At 35.6% G+C, this 17,127-nt stretch overlaps 1 protein-coding gene across 1 annotated transcript; it reads right to left on the reverse strand.

The window, feature by feature from the left end:
* Window positions 1-3,033: 3,033 nt before the first annotated feature.
* LOC107095764 lies at window positions 3,034-15,265 on the reverse strand. Its single transcript, XM_015392033.1, has 15 exons — window positions 14,999-15,265; window positions 13,077-13,253; window positions 12,838-12,912; window positions 11,980-12,098; window positions 11,175-11,340; window positions 10,968-11,093; window positions 10,214-10,257; window positions 10,066-10,129; window positions 9,744-9,958; window positions 9,020-9,200; window positions 4,872-4,955; window positions 4,361-4,506; window positions 4,033-4,274; window positions 3,841-3,950; window positions 3,034-3,520 (listed from the first exon to the last, which is right to left on the reverse strand). The coding sequence occupies exons 1-15, from the start codon at window positions 15,128-15,130 to the stop codon at window positions 3,350-3,352; spliced, it is 2,052 nt and encodes a 683-aa protein (XP_015247519.1). The 5' UTR covers window positions 15,131-15,265; the 3' UTR covers window positions 3,034-3,349.
* Window positions 15,266-17,127: the final 1,862 nt, after the last annotated feature.

Genomic DNA, 17,127 nt, shown 5'->3' on the forward strand with positions numbered 1-17,127 from the left:
CAATTTTCAGATCTTACAGTCAGATTTGTTGAAAGGAATCTTAGCAAAAACACTCAGTCAAGTCATTGACTTTCTAAGATATCCTCTTCCTGGATGAGCATGTGGCAACAGTAGACAGTTGCTTGCATTGTGCCTTTGCCTCTACCGCAATCTCTCACATCGACAGACACTATTGCAGTTATTCAATATATTTTTATATTATATATATAAAAAAGAAGTTATTCATTTTAAACAAACATAAACACATTAATGTTTTATTTCTATATATATTCTGCTGGGATTTTAGTCTTTTAGAAATGTTCCTCCCGTGACAGAAGTAATTGTCTTTATGAGCCTCTGAAGTTTTAGGACTAAGTTTATCACTACACACAGATCTTGTGCCTGCCCAGTGGTTTCTAGTTATAGTAAAATAAGCTGTGGGTTATCATTTGATCACACCCTCTTTGGCCAAAAAAAAAAACTTCTCGTTCCATTCCTATTCAGCAGGAGAAAATAATGCCATATCTACACATTGATTTCTTCTAGGCATTTACCCAACTCTTTGATGCATCTATAGCTTATGGTAACTTATCTTGTTGGTTTTAATCTAAGCTATGGGAAACTGACAATAATAATCATTTTTAATCCATTACTGTGACATGTCAACCTGTTTGTATATTATTCTGTTACTGCAAAGATGAACATTATTTATTAGAGTTTATTTTTGGTTTAACACATATATGATGAATTTTACACTGATTTTGCAGCATGTTTGTTCTGTTACTTCTATGAGCATATATGGAAAAGCACAAAAAGCTTCCATTGAAGAAGATTCTAATTCTTAATACTCACTTTGTATTGATCATCTTAAGGTCCTCAATGATTAAAAGGAAGACTCATTAACAAACCATGTCTCAATTTCTTGTTTATTTCATTTGTACAAAGACGATGCATAAACTGCATTTTACATTTGACTTAACAAGTTTTAAAAGTTTAAGTATAAGTATACTCATATATAAGCATTGTACTGCAATGAACAGGATATAATGATCTCTGTTGACCCTCTTAAAATACCTGATGTAAGATGTGTGTTACTTTAAAACAGATTGTGTCTTTATGTTATCAAAATTAATGAATATTTATTTTGGATACAGATAACTTTCATTTTCTTATGTGTCTTTTGGCCTCCAGTTTTATTAAGGGGTCAGCACAAAAAGTCTGTTGTACTTTTAGACAGACCTGGAAGAGTTCTTCCCTTCCTGGACAAATCAGGATTTCAACCTAGATTCAAATGTAATACGCAAATTCAAAGGTGGACTAACAACAGGAAATGTCATCATTACTGGTTTAATGTAGGCTAAATTTATTCATACCTTGATCTTTCTTTACATAGGTATAGTAGAGATTTCTGATGCAGAGCTTGCAGTGGTAAAAGAGCCAGGGAATGCCACTCTGTTGTAACTAACAAACACTGAGGCCTTTACATACCAGCTGCATTTTAATTTCATTTCACTTTGAATGAATGTGAATACTATTCAGTTTTTAATGGGAACTGGCTTAACCTTTTTATTTTCTTTTTAAACAGAAAAACCTTTTTTTTTTTTTTTTACACTTTCCAATTATGTCTCATACTGTGCTAGGAAGAAATTGTGATCAATTGTTTAATCAAGGAATTAATTGATTACTCAAATACTAAAATATTTGATCTAATTACATCTAATTTTGTTGTGGTTTGGTAACCGTTTTGTTCTATTCATATACAATACTGTATGTTACTGTAAGCTTTCTAGAAATTTGTGACAAATGTGATTTTACACAATGTTGGATTTGATGCGTTATATATTTCTTATTGACACTTCAAGATTCTAAGAGGATAACTTTGCGGAAAAAGTGTGACAGCCTAATCTTAAAAATCATAAAGGTGAAACTAATAACAGCTGTCGTGTCAAAACGAGCTCAAGATGAAGATGTTTTCAACTGATGAGTATCGGCACCCTTGACTTATCTCTTTCCTAATACCCGTCGGACTGGAATTTCTTTAATGTGCGTTAGTTACATCCACAGGTAGTCAGCAAGCAACTCAGTCACCTTTTACAAAGAGTTTCTTTTAAAATAAAAATCTGGCTAATTTTATATACAGATCTTAAAAAACTTGCCTTATTTGTCTCACATCAGTGTTTTTACTATCAGTCCATACTGTAGGTTTCACTCTTTAAAATTATATATACAGTGACTCTTTTGTTCTTAAATTTCCTGTCTGTCACGTTAAAAAGTTAAAAGAAAGCGCATACAGTTAGAAAAAGCTGGGTTCATAGATATGTCATAGTGGAGTGATAAAGTTGTCCTCGTTTTCAGGACTGAGCACAGAAAACGGGTCCAACTTTGTCGTGTATAATGGAAGTCGTTTACCTTCGGGGAAGACTTTCTAAATTTGGTAAACCGCAATCTGTGCTTCTCAGCGGGGAAATCTGATGTCAAGCCATCAGTTTGTAACCTTAGGCTAAGTCACAACCTGGGTTATGCAACAGTACAATTATCTAAAGCACTCCATGTCCTCCACTAAAAGGCTCAAAGTTTTTCGACTAAGCTAGCTGAATTCTAGACTTGAATTTAATTCGAGTGATTTTAAATAGCATTAAGCAGGGTTCTCAGGCATAAAGAACCTATAATGTGCGACTTATTACAAAATAATTCATACCTAAAAATTATGTGGAATCCATACTCCAAAATATAATTTAAACCATGGTAGTCTCTGAAAAATACAATACAATAAAATCATTGCCCATCAACATGCATCTTGTTTCAATACATTGCCAACGTTTCAAAGTCCTGTGAATTTAATTTGTGTAAAATAAAATATTCATACAGACTGCCATACAGACTTTAAATGTACTTTAATGACTTTTTTTTTAAAACACTCACATGGTAACAAGAATACAATTAAAAACACATTGAAGGATTGTAAAAACAAAAGGAAATTAAACTTAAAACTGATGACATCTTCAAATTTGTATTACATTTAAACTGCTTTTGTATACAAATCCCACGTCACCGTTTGCGTACTTTGGAGATGCATGACTTGAATTTTCATCTAGGAAAACGGATTAGAATTCAAGACAAACAATCCAAAAAGAAAACAAGACAAAACAGTGGGGAACTTTGTCATTTTGTCAATAAAAATCAAACATCCCATATTTAACAGACATTTAAAGACTTTTTAAAATAAATGATCACGAAACACATAATACTTTGCAGAAATAGGTGTTAAAGCAATAAAATTTTCATACAATGTTTAGCAGATGCTTTCTGCGAACAACATATATGCCATAAAATGTTGGTTTGGTTCTTTTTACAATCATTGCACAGTTTTTTAAGAGAATCCAGTTTCACCTTCATGGATAAGTCTTAATTCCAGAGCCCTGCGCAAGGCTCTGTTTAACAGGACCAACAAGTCTAAGGCCTCTGGAACTCCCCTTGGCAGAAATAGTTCTAAAGATTCCTCTGAAGCATGTGGGAGATTCATGGCTGATGAGCCTGCATCCTTTGGAAAAATAAAATAAGATTTTAAAAAAGGCATTTGCATAAAGGAAAACTGTCATGGAGCTATTCTTATAAGCTTAGGCTGCAAGAACCATAGCAAAAAAACAATGTGTATTTGGCCTATGGGGACTCAAGAAGTAAATTACATGTAAAAAAAATAAATACAGCACAAGAAAAAAATGTGGATAGTGTGTAAAATAGGAGAACAAAAACAGTGCATTGTGTACAAAATGATTGCTTGTAATTTGAACAGTAATATCTTCAGGTGCACACTGAGGTTTATTTACTCCTAGTAATTAAAGTGGATCATTCAGTACCAACCTGTGAGTAAAAACACAGGGAGATCAGTTTGGGGAAACCAAGAGGGGGCAAGTGGTCAGCTCCGGTGATGAAGAGAAGGAGGTCTTCAAAGGAAAAATATGCCTCGCCATCTGACTCAACAGAGGAGGAAACATGTTCATTTAAATTTGATCACAACTGAACCCGATTTGTTCTTTTTTTTTCTGCACATACCGCTGACCATGGTGAGGACTGTTTCCCAGTGAGCTGCAGTGGCCTCCTCAGCTGCTCTCAGCTCAGAGTCTGGATCACTGAAGCAAAATGTGAAGAGCTGCTTGAACTCCTCCAAGCTCAGAGCTTTTTGTTCTTTACTCGTCATTACTGGCAGAAACGTCTCCCAGTGTGACTTTACCAGATCCCACAATTCCCCGCAGCTGTTCAGCCCTTCAATAAACTGGGAGATCATACTGGCCACCCTGAAATTCAGGGGATAGTCAAAGCATGACTAACAGCAGAAACAAACATAACATTTCTCTGTTGATGTTAACTTGGGATGCCCCACCTGTGGTAGATGTAGTGTTTTACCAATCGGGCATAGATGGCTGGTATTTCATTAGAACAAGCCCAATGGATTCCATGGATTCCACAGTTTGTTACCCAGTCACACAGACCAGGGGAGAGTTGCTTCACATCGCTGCAACTGTGCAGCTGCCGGAGGAGCATTGAGGAGTAAGAACAATTCAGATATAGTTAGTTTAAGGCAGAAAAGCAGGTCTGATCAGTCTTTCAAGATGGAGACAAAAAGGCTGCATACCAGACACACAAACAAAAACATAGCAGTTATAGCGTGAAGTATCCAATTAGCATTTCACTGCATTAAATGTCAAAATGCAAAAAAGAAAAAACGAGTATTAAACTGTAATTTATGAGATTTGCAAACTGAGAATTGAATTTATATTTTCAGTTTAAAAAAAAAAATCTATAAAATATAGTAAAATGACAATGTGCATCAAATTAATCCAATCACAGTACAGGACAGATTAATGGGTTTCAGTCAGAGTTCTGTGTTCCACCTCTTGGAGTCGGAGTTGTGCTTCAGGATCAACAATGTCCTTCCAGTTAAAGTCCTCCAAACATGGACTTTGGCAACACATCAGCTGTGGAATGAACATAAGAGAACAATGACAGCAATGTTTTATTAACTCTGTACTGCTACATGTAATGCTCTACGATGAGGCTTTAGATTGAAAAGTGGTGTCATCAATATCAAATCTTTCTGAAAATATTCCATATTTTATGATGCATGTTATTCTTTTCTAAAGCATTTTCAGCAAAATGGTACACTTGCATCACATAGATCATTTGGCATAGTAGCACATTATATTAAACACCAGGATGTTTAGTACAATGTGTGAATTACATTTTTTAACTAGAAATGCAATACCGACCTTTTATTTTTCATGCAAAATGTAATACAATCATACATTCTGGTGAAAAATAAATTAAAAAAAAACCCCAATAATTCCCACATAAAATGAGAAGAATGACTGAAGTGTTTTAAATCTGGTGGACATTAAAACATTCACCCAGCATTTAGAAGGAATATTGCCCCATTGAAAGCCCAAGATAAAAACAAATATTTTTTAGGACTGAAACAAACAGATTAATTGATTATTGAAATAATCGTCAACTAATTTAGCAATCAATTAATCGTTAACTGGAGTATTGAGACTCTAAAGTATGCCTTTAGCTGATGGAGCAACCCACTTAGAGCAGTAATTATATAAAAATTGTAAAAAAAAAAAAAAAAAAAAAAAAAATTTTTACATTTTGCATTTAAGATAAAAATTTGTCTATTAATATGCCCTACCAAGAGAAAAAGTTTGAGTTAAACCAGTCACCTGGTTTATTTTCATAACAAAAAAAAAAACTTCTTTAAGGAACCTTCACTCCGATTATTAATTGATTCATTAAAAAAATAATTAACAGATTAATTGATTTGGAAAACAACTGCTGCTTGCAGCACTATATATATATATATATATATATATATATATATATATATATATATATATATATATATATATCTCCTTTCTGGCTTGTTTAATTGCGCAACACTTCTAATTGTCCAGACTGGTATGTAAAGACATGGATGCACCTGCTCAGAAAAAATGGCTCTGATTTACATATTGGAACCATGTTGCCATATACCGCCCTCCTCCCACAGTTATGACAGCAGAGAGTCACTTCTCTGTCCAGTTCAATTTTATTTATATTCGTTCTTTTGATAAATTAAAACCCCTTCATACAAGCAGGCTAACACAGAAAAATGTTAACAGGTGAGAATGTGTTAATATTTAATAGATGAAAAAATAAAATGACTAGTTTGGGAGTAAACATAATAAGCAAATCAAAATAATGAAGATGGAAATAATTTGTATTCAAATATTTTTGATGCTGTGACATTTTAATTCACTCCTAAACTCTGACTACTTGGCAGGATTTTTTCTTTTTTTTAGGTTAGGAGCTCTATACGAATCTCTATGATTATGGATCTAGATAAATAGACTTGGTTTGTCCTGATCTACTAAAGTAATTGTGAACAATGATGGTAAGACCCACTGAAACCTTTAGAAACAAGGCTGTAGAAACAAGAGTATGTTGAAAGGCCTCAGATAATAAATAAAAAGAATGAAAAGAACAGGACTTCTGAAACCAGACTTTTTAGTTAAATAAACTAACAAAAATGATTCCTTGAGACACTAGAAAATATGACCTTTCTGGCTCTAACAAATGGCAGAAATACACCAAGTGTGAAGCATAGAACTGAAGGTGGAAATGCTTTGCTGGAGTCGGACCTGGTACACTTGCAGTAATAACATCCATGTTGAACTCTATCATTTATCAAGAGGGTGCTTGAGCGGTCTGTCAGTATGTAAAAGATTAAGATCGAAGCTGAACAGGATCTTGCAACATGACAATAAGCCAAATCGCACCAGTACGTTATCTAAACAATCACTGCTAAAGCACTTCTGGTCAGATACAGTCTGCATTCCTTTGCTTTGAGATAAACACAGCAAAAAGGAAGTTGCATCTACTATGTAAATGTAAATTCACTGAGGAATGGCTAAAAATATGGACATAAACTTTAAATTGTGAAGTATCAAAAACTGATTTTAAATAAAACATGGTGAACCTATATGTGCAAAACTCTAAATTAAATGTAAAGTGAAATTCACCAAATTCAGACTTTATTTTATAATGTAAAACTGGCTTAAAACTGTGATAATTTGAATGTTAACCAGTTTGCTTTTAAAATGCATTTTATTGCATTAAAAATTCAGTCTGACAAATTCCACTTTCAGTTCTAGAATCCAGTTTTTTGTGCTACACATCCTGGACCTTTGAGAAAAAAAAAAGAAAAAGAAAGAGTAATTGAACAGAGATTCACCTAATGTCAAATGATAGCCAGCAAAACTAAGGTTTGTATAACATAGATGCATAAAAAGTTTCAGGTAAACTAATGCCTCTGGTAATCAAGCACCTCTGCATTTATCACCATCTATACCAGGGAATAGCTATCCTGTACAGTACAAGCCTGGAGCTTGAAGGGTCTTTGCAATATGTTAGCTGTTCCTTGGACTTTGCTCTTCTGGGCTGAGATGTCCAGGTATCTGTTGGAGCCCCTTCTGCCCTTGGTGTTTCTCAGATTTCTCATGTTCTTTTTCATGATGTTTCTATTATTACGGATGACCACAGCGATCAGTATGGCTGTCCTCCACTACTTATCAGTGATCACAATGTCCAGTTGGTTGGCCGCAACCTTTTTGACTGTATCTAGAGGAGGATCAGCACCTCCCAATCTGAAGCCATGGTTCTCCACCTGAGAAAGGTGGAATCCCCTATTCAGGTCGGTGGAGAGTCCTGGTCTAAATTGGAGGAGTTCAGATATCTTGGGGTCTTTTACACGAGTGAGGGACGGGGGAAACTTGAGATTGATAGACGGATCAGTGCAGCATCGGCAGTGATGAGGTCACTGTATAGAACTGTCATGGTGAAGAGGGAGCCAAGTCGGGGGACAAAGCTCTCGATTTACTGATCAATCTACGTTCCCACCCTCACCTATGGTCATGAGATCTGGGTAATGACCGAAAGGACATGTTCGCGAATACAGGCGGCCGAAATTAGTTTCCTTCGCAGGGTGGCTGGGAGCACCCTTCAAGATCGAGTGAGGAGCTAAGTTACCTGGGAGGAACTCTGAGTAGAGTCGTTGGCATTCCACGTCAAAAGGAGCCAGAGAAGGTGGCATCTGTTTCAAATGCTCCTTGGTCACCTCCCTCGGGAGGTGTTCCTGGCATGGTCCCATTGGGAGGAGGACTCATGAAAGACCCAGGACATGCTGGAGAGACTATGTGTCCTAGCTGTCTTAGTGTCACCTCGGGGTTCCCCCAAAGCAGCTGGAGGATGTGTGTGTGTGTATATCGGGAAGTCTGGGCATTTTTGCCTAGACTGCTGCCTCCTGCAACCCGGCCCCGGATAAGCAGAAGAAAATGGATGGATGGTATCTGGAAGACCCACATGATCTCAGCTCTCTAATTCTCCACCACATTGGGAGGCCATTTTGACCTGGGGGTCTCCAGTTTGTATTCTGCAGCAGCCACTTGGTTACAACAGTCCATGTATTCCTTTACTGCTAACATAATGCACTGTGCAGTGAGGGATTTTGTATGGTATGGTAGATTACTTTCAAAACAACACATTGGATTTTAAATATGTATGCAGATTCACTCTGGGCAATTCAAATTCATTATGCAAACATTTCTTAATAAAGTGCTAAATGTTCAACAGTATGCACAGTTTTAAACATGGGTAATTGACTAATAAGTGCAATTTATGTACTTTTAATTTTGATAAAAGTACAATAAGTTGATGCCTTTCAAACCAGGGGTTTAAAAACTGTCCTTCAGAACCACTGTTGTTTTAAGCATTTTCCTCCCTCCACACACCAGATCTTAACCGGCCACTAAAACCATTTGTTTCTGCTGAGGAGGGAATGTAGTCATTAGATTCAGGTGTGCTAGAGCAGAGACCTGGAGAGACCTTTCAAAACCAATGGTCTGAACAGTTTTAAAATTTGTCCATAAAAAAAACTACTAGTTTAAACTGGATATCCATAATCCATTGAATTTTGTGTATAGTTTCAGTTTTTTATAATCCCTACCTGGTAGAGTGCAGGATGTAGACAGGATGGCCCAGGTCCTCCATGAGCCAATGACCAGCCAATAAGAACACCCGCTTCATAATACATCCTGTCGTCAAGTGCTGTGAGGTCATAGGTCAAAAACAAACGCTCCGGACGTCCCTCAAAAACACAGCTGCGCTGCAGCTCCAGGAGAGTTAACCTGTATAAGAGGGAAAATGAAGATACAGACAAACAACTTGATAGTTTAGTGAACTCCATCCAACTTGTAACCAGCTGGATGGTAAGAATGTCGCAATTTACCCATTTAACTCGAAAACACCAGCTTGTTTAGACTTTGTACAGTTTTGATTTTCCTATGTAAAAGCTAGCCATTACTGACATTGCCCTCCAATAACTGTTTATTGTTTTGTTTTTTTAAACACTTCCAAACCATCATATGGCAACTAAGGCAAAGTTAATAGCTTGCTTTTGAGTGATTCCGTTTCAAACTACACTAACATTATTTAGATGTGGCTTCCTTTAAACGGGTTTGGTAGTTGATAAAAAAAAATAATAGTAATAAAGTTTAATTATTCTACCCTATAAATAAATAAATACAATTAAATTGCTAAAAGCCTGAAGGCAAGAAATCAAAGTTTTAATCCAAAAGATATTAAAGGTTAAAAAACTTTTTTCAGTTCTACATATGTACTAGTTAGCAGTCAAAACTGGTGGTTCTCTGTATAATGAGATCAGTCCAAACCTGAAGAACTCTGTAGAAGCTTCCTCGTAGGTTTTCATCTCCTCTTGGCTGAAGGTAATAACAGGTCTGGACCTGAAGCAGAATCCTGGTTTCCTCACCTCCTTCAGAGCAGTGGAAAGGACATCCTCCCTGCATACCTTGATGTATGTTTCTGTCTTTCCATTGATGGATTCTAGCCTGAACAATCTCAGGATGGTGTCCAGGTTGAGTGTGAGCTGCACATAAAACACAAAACTTTACTGGAAAGGCAGAAAGGCAGTGGTTGATCATAGCTATTACTTCAATCAGCTGATAAAATTTAAGGTTAAATGTAAAATGTAACCTTCTCCGGAGCCCTGCAGACATGAGGCTGGTTCTGTCCTACCAGTGGACTATGACTCCCTTTGCTGGCATCAGAAAAAAATCTCAGTGTTAGACTCTTGGTATATGTGTTGGTTTGAAATTGCTCTTTACATAAAATGCTTTCTTACCTGTTTAACACAGCTGATTTATTTTGTGAACTTTCAGACTGTGCCTGTTGCCATAAAGAAAATGTTATAGTTGAACTATTTAATGAGAGAATATTCTTTTTTTTTTTCCAGAAAAAATATGTTTCCCCTCATTGCATTCATACAGAGCCAGTTTACAACAAATAGTCTTAGATCAGCTTACTAAAACAGTTCCTTCAATAAAACAGAAATATCAGTCAATTACAAATGTTCCAAATGTTTTTTATTTAAATTGGTTAGAATGCCTTCCAAGAAAAGATTGCATTGATAACTGATGTCTTAAACTAAATTCTTAAAGTTTTGTTTATTTTCCAAGCAAATTTAGGAAAAAAAAAAATGATGTGGTACACCCAAAACAGGTTGCTGCTCTTATGGTTTCATCTTGACTAATGGGTTACAAAGCTTCCAAAATGTTTAGGTTAGGTGATTGACTTTTAACTTACAATAATTTTCCAATTTGAGTAAATTTAAAAATGAAATTTAGGATTCAAATATTAATTTAGGCCAATATACATTTATTTCAGGTATTTTGGCTTTTTAAAAAGGCAGCTGGTGATTTCAGTTTTTAAAAAGGTACTTTTTACTCCAGAAAATGAAATAAGCTTTATTGGAATCCTCATTCTGATTCACTGAGATGTTCTCTTATACTGGCTGAATGTATGATATAAGACAAAAATCTTCTGTCAACATAGCCGCATGGAGATCAGGCTTAAAAGGAAAGTATGCTGTATTTCACCTGTTTATAGTTGTAGTGACTAAATATATACAAAGCACCATGTTCACTGATCCTAAGTACTTGCTCTCCAGTCCAGCCCTCTGCAGGGGTTTCAGGGACAAAGAGCATCCTGGAGCCCTGCAGCTTCTGGAAAGTACAGAAAGGTTTAGGCTTGAAAGGGAGGACATCTTTAATCTGTGACTCAGTGCAGAGCGGATGAACACAAACCTGTAGATATGTGAAGGAAAACATTTGTCCCGTATTCCTTACAAAATGCCGGTGAAAAAGCAAAGCAAGGCGACCCTCCATTTGATCAGCTGACCAGGTGGAGTCCACCGTGATGCGAGCAGTCAATCCCATGTCTGCCAGAGCAGATTCTTGTGGAGTTATTAATCTACGGAAAGATAAAAACTTCCTCAATCAAAGGTTGAATAAATATATCAGTACCAGTGTTTTTCTGTGAAAGTAACACTTAAGTTGATATGTCACAGACATGAAAAAGTAATAAATAGACTGAATTGGTGCCAGTGAGGAATATGAGTATCGTGGAGTAAAAATGAGCACTGGGAGTTGATATTCAAGGAAGAAAAGGTTTTATTTTATTCTGCAGAGGAGAACGACACAAGACAGCTGAATACAGCTCTGAGTGTGATTCTGAGGTGTTCAGCAACCCACCCCTGCATATAAAGAGACTCCACACCACACAGACACTTTAGTTCATCAAAGGACATAAATTTGCTCAGATAAACATTTCAGATAATTGTTTCCCATCCATACCAGTAACAGGATGTGAGAACCTTGAACAGTGAAAACTTTTCCTTCATATCTAAACTAGGGAGGAAACTACTCAGGGTTCTAAATAATCACCCCTATTAAGGCAGAGAAAAAGCACACTTATAGACATTTTATCTCACAAGCAGGCCAAGGAAAAATATGATTCCAGAAAATCCATCCGGGCTTCAAGTCTAAAACATTGTTCAGACAAAAGTCTGATTCAATGAAATGGTTTTAAACTGCCTCTCAGTTGCCTTACCCCTCCAACTGTGCCATGTAGTGTTCTCTTGGTAGACAGATGACATCTTTTACCACATGGCGGATCTTTTGTGGATTCAGTTTCTTCCATTTAACATGACGAGCTTTGTTTGGGGACGACTGAAACAAACCACAGAACCAAATTGTAGTTTTGCAATACATAAACTACAAATCTGTGAAAAAAATTATAATAATAAAATCATCCCAGAGGAAAAGTATAATCTTTGAATAGAGAATGAACACCAGTGAAAAACAATACTCATGTAGAATATTTTTATACTGTATACAGAGATTGGTATGGATTAAATGCTACAAAACTTTATCTGAAAGACAAAAATAAAGATTTATAAAGTCACTTAAGTGCATTTAATGTACATGTTTTGAGCATTTGTGCATGATTAAAAAAAGGATATCTTTACAGAAAATGAAAATAAAGATTTACTGCACAATAAGGGAAAAACAATGGGTAAAAAAAAAAAAAAAACATGTTTGTGATGAATTATGATTTTGTGATGTAGAAAAATGTAGATTGTATTGGTTTTATGAAGTGTCCGCACAGACTGGTTGCCACATTCACATTTCCAGCCTTCCGAACCTCACCACCTTTACTATCTGCTGAACTTATGGTCTATTTTTAGAAGAAAAATAATATTGACTAAGCCTGATGCAGCCAGTTTAAAACACACATCATATCTGAGGTGGTGACACTTTTACACAGTGAGGGTCAAAATTAATAATCCAGTGAAAACAATGACAAAATAGTTGTATCGTTTGCTTTATCAAAATCTTTCTGTGCTGTGGGTAAAATTATATGTAGCAGTTTGTACATAAGAATGTAACAAAACCTGAAAAGACCCACCGGGGTGTCAGAGGCAGAATCACTGGATTTCATCTCCACCAGCTCGATATCGGAAAGTCTGATGGGGGGAAAAGACTGCAGGAACAGGAAAGAGAAGGAGATTTTGAAAAAAAGTATTTAAACAACTGCCAACATGAACAACATTTGATTGCATATCTTAAAATATCCCTGTTATGCATTGATCCTGGAAGACTCTCTAAATGAATTTGTGAAAAGTATGAAGGGCAACAATAACTTACCTCCATCTCAATGTCTGCGTCTTCTACCAAATCAAAAATATGCGAGCAACAGAGGGTCTCTTCACAGACAGAGGGTTTAGTTTTATTTTTTTGCTGCTGCTTTGGTTTTATCTCATCAAGCAGATTTTCATCCTCCTCTGGGTATGGGGCCAAAGGATGCTCCAAGTACCTGTACCTCTGAGTTTTAGAGGGGGAAATGGGTCACAAGATGTTTAATCGCATTAAACAAATGTTAAGGCTCATAATTTTTAAAAGCAGAATCCTTTTACATGTTTAGCACTGCTCTCCAATTTATGGGACATAAAAAAACAAACAAAAAAAAAACAAAGTGTTGTACTTTCCCTAAGCAATCTTTACTGAATCATCTCCATTGAGAGAAAATGGTTTGGGTTTTATAGGAATTATGCCCTGTCTTTATGTGCACTTACTGAATTCATAAAAGATTATTCAAAATTACCGAATGCAACGTAGTAACCATGCATGTTAGCGTTGTTTTGATTATATAAACACTGCAAGCCCAAAACTCCTTCATTTTAAAAGATTGTATAAAGTTGTCTTGACTTCAACGGAAAGATTTTACTTTGATTTAGGAAACAGTAGCCTCTGATCAATCGTAAAGTGCAAGAGATAAAATTCAGATTAATTCACTGCACTTTGAAACCCAAGAGTCTCCTCAGACATAGATTCGACTTCACTTTTCAAAATTGCTGTAAATTCATTAAGATTTCAAGAAGTTCAGTTCAGAATGTCTATGCAGACAGAGAGAGATTCAAATATTTGAGTAAAAAAGGACAGAAATTAGATGATGGAAAATTAAATGATTATTAGGGATTTTTTTTATTATCAATATGGTCAATGTAGAACATTTTTATTTTAAAATGTGCAACACACAACGTAATTACAGTTCTTACTCTTTTTTTTTTTCTTTTGATAAAACATTTTTTATTTTACTTTAAGAGTTAGGTTTTTGGAAGTTTTGGTTGTTTATATACAAGATGAGGCTGCATTATTTCTGCACTATTCCTAAACCATTGCAACAAATTAATTGAAATATGTTTCTGGCAAAGCAAATCTCCAAAAAACAGAAAAATTTCAGTCATTTAATTATGCATGGAGACTAAGGAACACTGCAAACAGGTAAGAGAGAGCGCTTTAGAGAACTTTAAAAGAGAGTTAGGTTATACACTTTTCTCACAGAGCTCTAATCAATCATCTGGAAATGCAAAGAATGTGGAAAAGCTGCAATGTTACCAAGACATGGTCTGTTTAAACTGATGGAATCAGAATCATCTTTATAGGCCAAGATTGTGAGCACAAACTAAGGATTTCACTTTGGTTTCAATCAGTTAAGTATAAAAATATTTTATTTAGAGGAAATGAAATTAAAATAAAAAAAGAACCAGTATGGTCATATATGTACAACAACCTGAAGCTTATTCTCCCAGAACTGATATTTTCAATCATTTTGATAATAGAAATAAATGTGGCGGCAGAAATCGGTCATGATGAAATGTCAAGACTGATTTCAAGAACAAAAATGTCAGCACATATTTCTTCACAGCTATGGTCACAAAGTATGAGGAAAATCATGTTTGCTAATTTGTGATGCGTGCAAATTGATCCCACCATGTGACTGTCTTTGGCTAAAAAATTTCAGCCTAACCTGATAAACAAGCTTTGTGCTCATCAGCTGATAATGTGTTGTTTAATCAGCAACATTTGATCAACGATCCAGTCACATATTGCAAACATTTATCGGAAAGTAAGAAGTATTTTCTGTATTTGATATTTGAAACAGTGTTTTATTTCAAATAGTCTTTTAAAATGTTGCTTGCTAAAGTTTGATTTAGGAAATAAGAACTCATGGATGATAACTGGGATCAGGTTTTCTTTATATTAACTGAGCATCTTGAAGAGCATACCTGTTCAAAGGCGTTTTCCTCCTTTTTTTCCTGTGTGGTCACCATCTCACATACTTCTTCTGAAGAGAAGAGCCTCATCTCAATGTTCTCTGTGATTACCAGATACGCAGGCCTTCTGTCACACAGCCTCATCTTGTTCCGATCAAAACAACTTCTAGCACTTCACAGGTCTATCTCATCAGAGGTTTTCTCTGCAGTTAACCTGCTCATTCCTTGCAGGTTTCCTATTTACTCTTCAAGTTTTAGCCCCAGAGAAGAGGCCTCCCTGATTTTACAGAACTAAAGTTGTCCCCCTTTCAAACACCTGAACAGATGAGTCCTCATCAACTCAAGCTGAGCTCTATCACAGTTTAAAGGTCTGGTTGGCTTGGATCTTTACTCCTGTTTCTGATTGGTTCTGTTGACTTCTTGAAGCTGTTCATTGGTTCAGTGGTATCTCCAGAACTGAAAAACCTTAAGAACTTTTTCATTGATTAGGAAAAATCAATTTCCGTTTTCAGATAATTTGATTTAACCTTTAAGATAAGAAAAGTGTATTTAACAAGTACACATAGAACATAATGCACATGATACCTACTTTGACACCACAGTTGTGCTTCAAAGAATAACCAATCAAAACCTTTTTTTGTATCTTTGTTATTATTTTGATATTTTATTCAAAAAATATTTTTCTTTTCATTTTAAATCAAATAAATTATGACTTTCATGCTTTGATCTTCAAGCATGTCATTAAGTTTTTACAACTATTAGTTTTTAAAAAAATTTGTTTACTCAAAGTCACACGTAACAGCAACAGAATGTCATCTGTCTGCCCCTTCAGCAACTCAGACCCCTGAATCAATACACCCGACAAGATTACATTAGTTTGACGAAAACAACACAAGTAGGGGTTGCTAGATAATGAACCCCCTTCCAGACAGAGGAGAGCTAAAGATGAGTCATTTCAATCACTTACCTAAACTACTTCCCTGGGATTTCTATATTAACTGGACCAAAAAAGACCTTTTATCTTCTTTTCTTGTATACAGAAAATTTGTTAAGGCCATGATAAGCTTAATAAAATCATGTCAAAGATTGAAAGTAACCTCCACAAAAAAAGAAAAAGCCAAACAGGGCATATTTAGAAGATAATTATCCACTTGGTACATTGTATTCAAATACATTATTGGAAAGCTGAGTACAAATATCTTGTTAAAAAAAAAAGAAAGAAAAAAAAGGTATACATACATACATATCTATATTTAAAGGGGATCAACTGGAGTCAGAGCTTCACATTTATAACACTCAGATTCCCCGTGTTCAGCCAGTCTTGAACCAGACACACAATAAAACTCAGATTCACCTTAAAGGACCTTAAAGCAAAAGAATTCAACCGGTCATTTTGTTCCATTTTTTTAGACAAACTTTTGCTTTTAATTTGGAAATCAAGGCCCCAGAGTCTGCAGGAAGAGCCAGGAGGCACAGAATCAAAGTTCCTGGCAGTTCAGAGGGAGGTTTCCACAGTCACCAATTATTTGGAAAATCATGTGTTTGTTGCTGATGATTCAATGTGCTTTACATAGTTTGAATTCTGCAAAATAATCCCAATACAGACACTGCTACACTGCGTATTGCTAATGTTTATCTACTCCTATTGCAATATCAATACAACTGTTGTGAGATCTATGCAGCAAAACTTTATTTGCATGCACAGAGTGCATGCAAAATGACAAAAAAGTTAAATGCAGTATTAATGCCACCTGTACCATTGGCGGAGCTCCTCTCTGGTCGCCTCCATGCCGCCCAACACTGATGCACTATTTACACTTAGATTGGGTTTTATATTACAGAGACGGAATTCTAGGGTTTAATTGGCTATAAGTGATGGTGAAAGTTTCTGAAATAAATAAAGTTTTCCAATGAGATGCTGAGAACATGGTTAAAAAAAACTGTTTAAAAAACAAAACAAGGGCACAATTAGCTTACGGTGGCTGGTTCCTGATTTATGTATATCATTAAATAACATATCCAACAATAAACATCTATTAAAATCTTACTCCTTTCAGTATCTTTTTACAATCCAGTTAAATTGAGATTAGAAAGCTCCTGACATCCTGTTAGATATTTTGGTTTGATTCGCCACACCAGGA

The sequence above is a fragment of the Cyprinodon variegatus genome, unplaced genomic scaffold, assembly GCF_000732505.1.
Source record: "Cyprinodon variegatus isolate N-32 unplaced genomic scaffold, C_variegatus-1.0 Scaffold571, whole genome shotgun sequence".
Classification (NCBI taxonomy): Eukaryota; Metazoa; Chordata; class Actinopteri; order Cyprinodontiformes; family Cyprinodontidae; genus Cyprinodon; species Cyprinodon variegatus.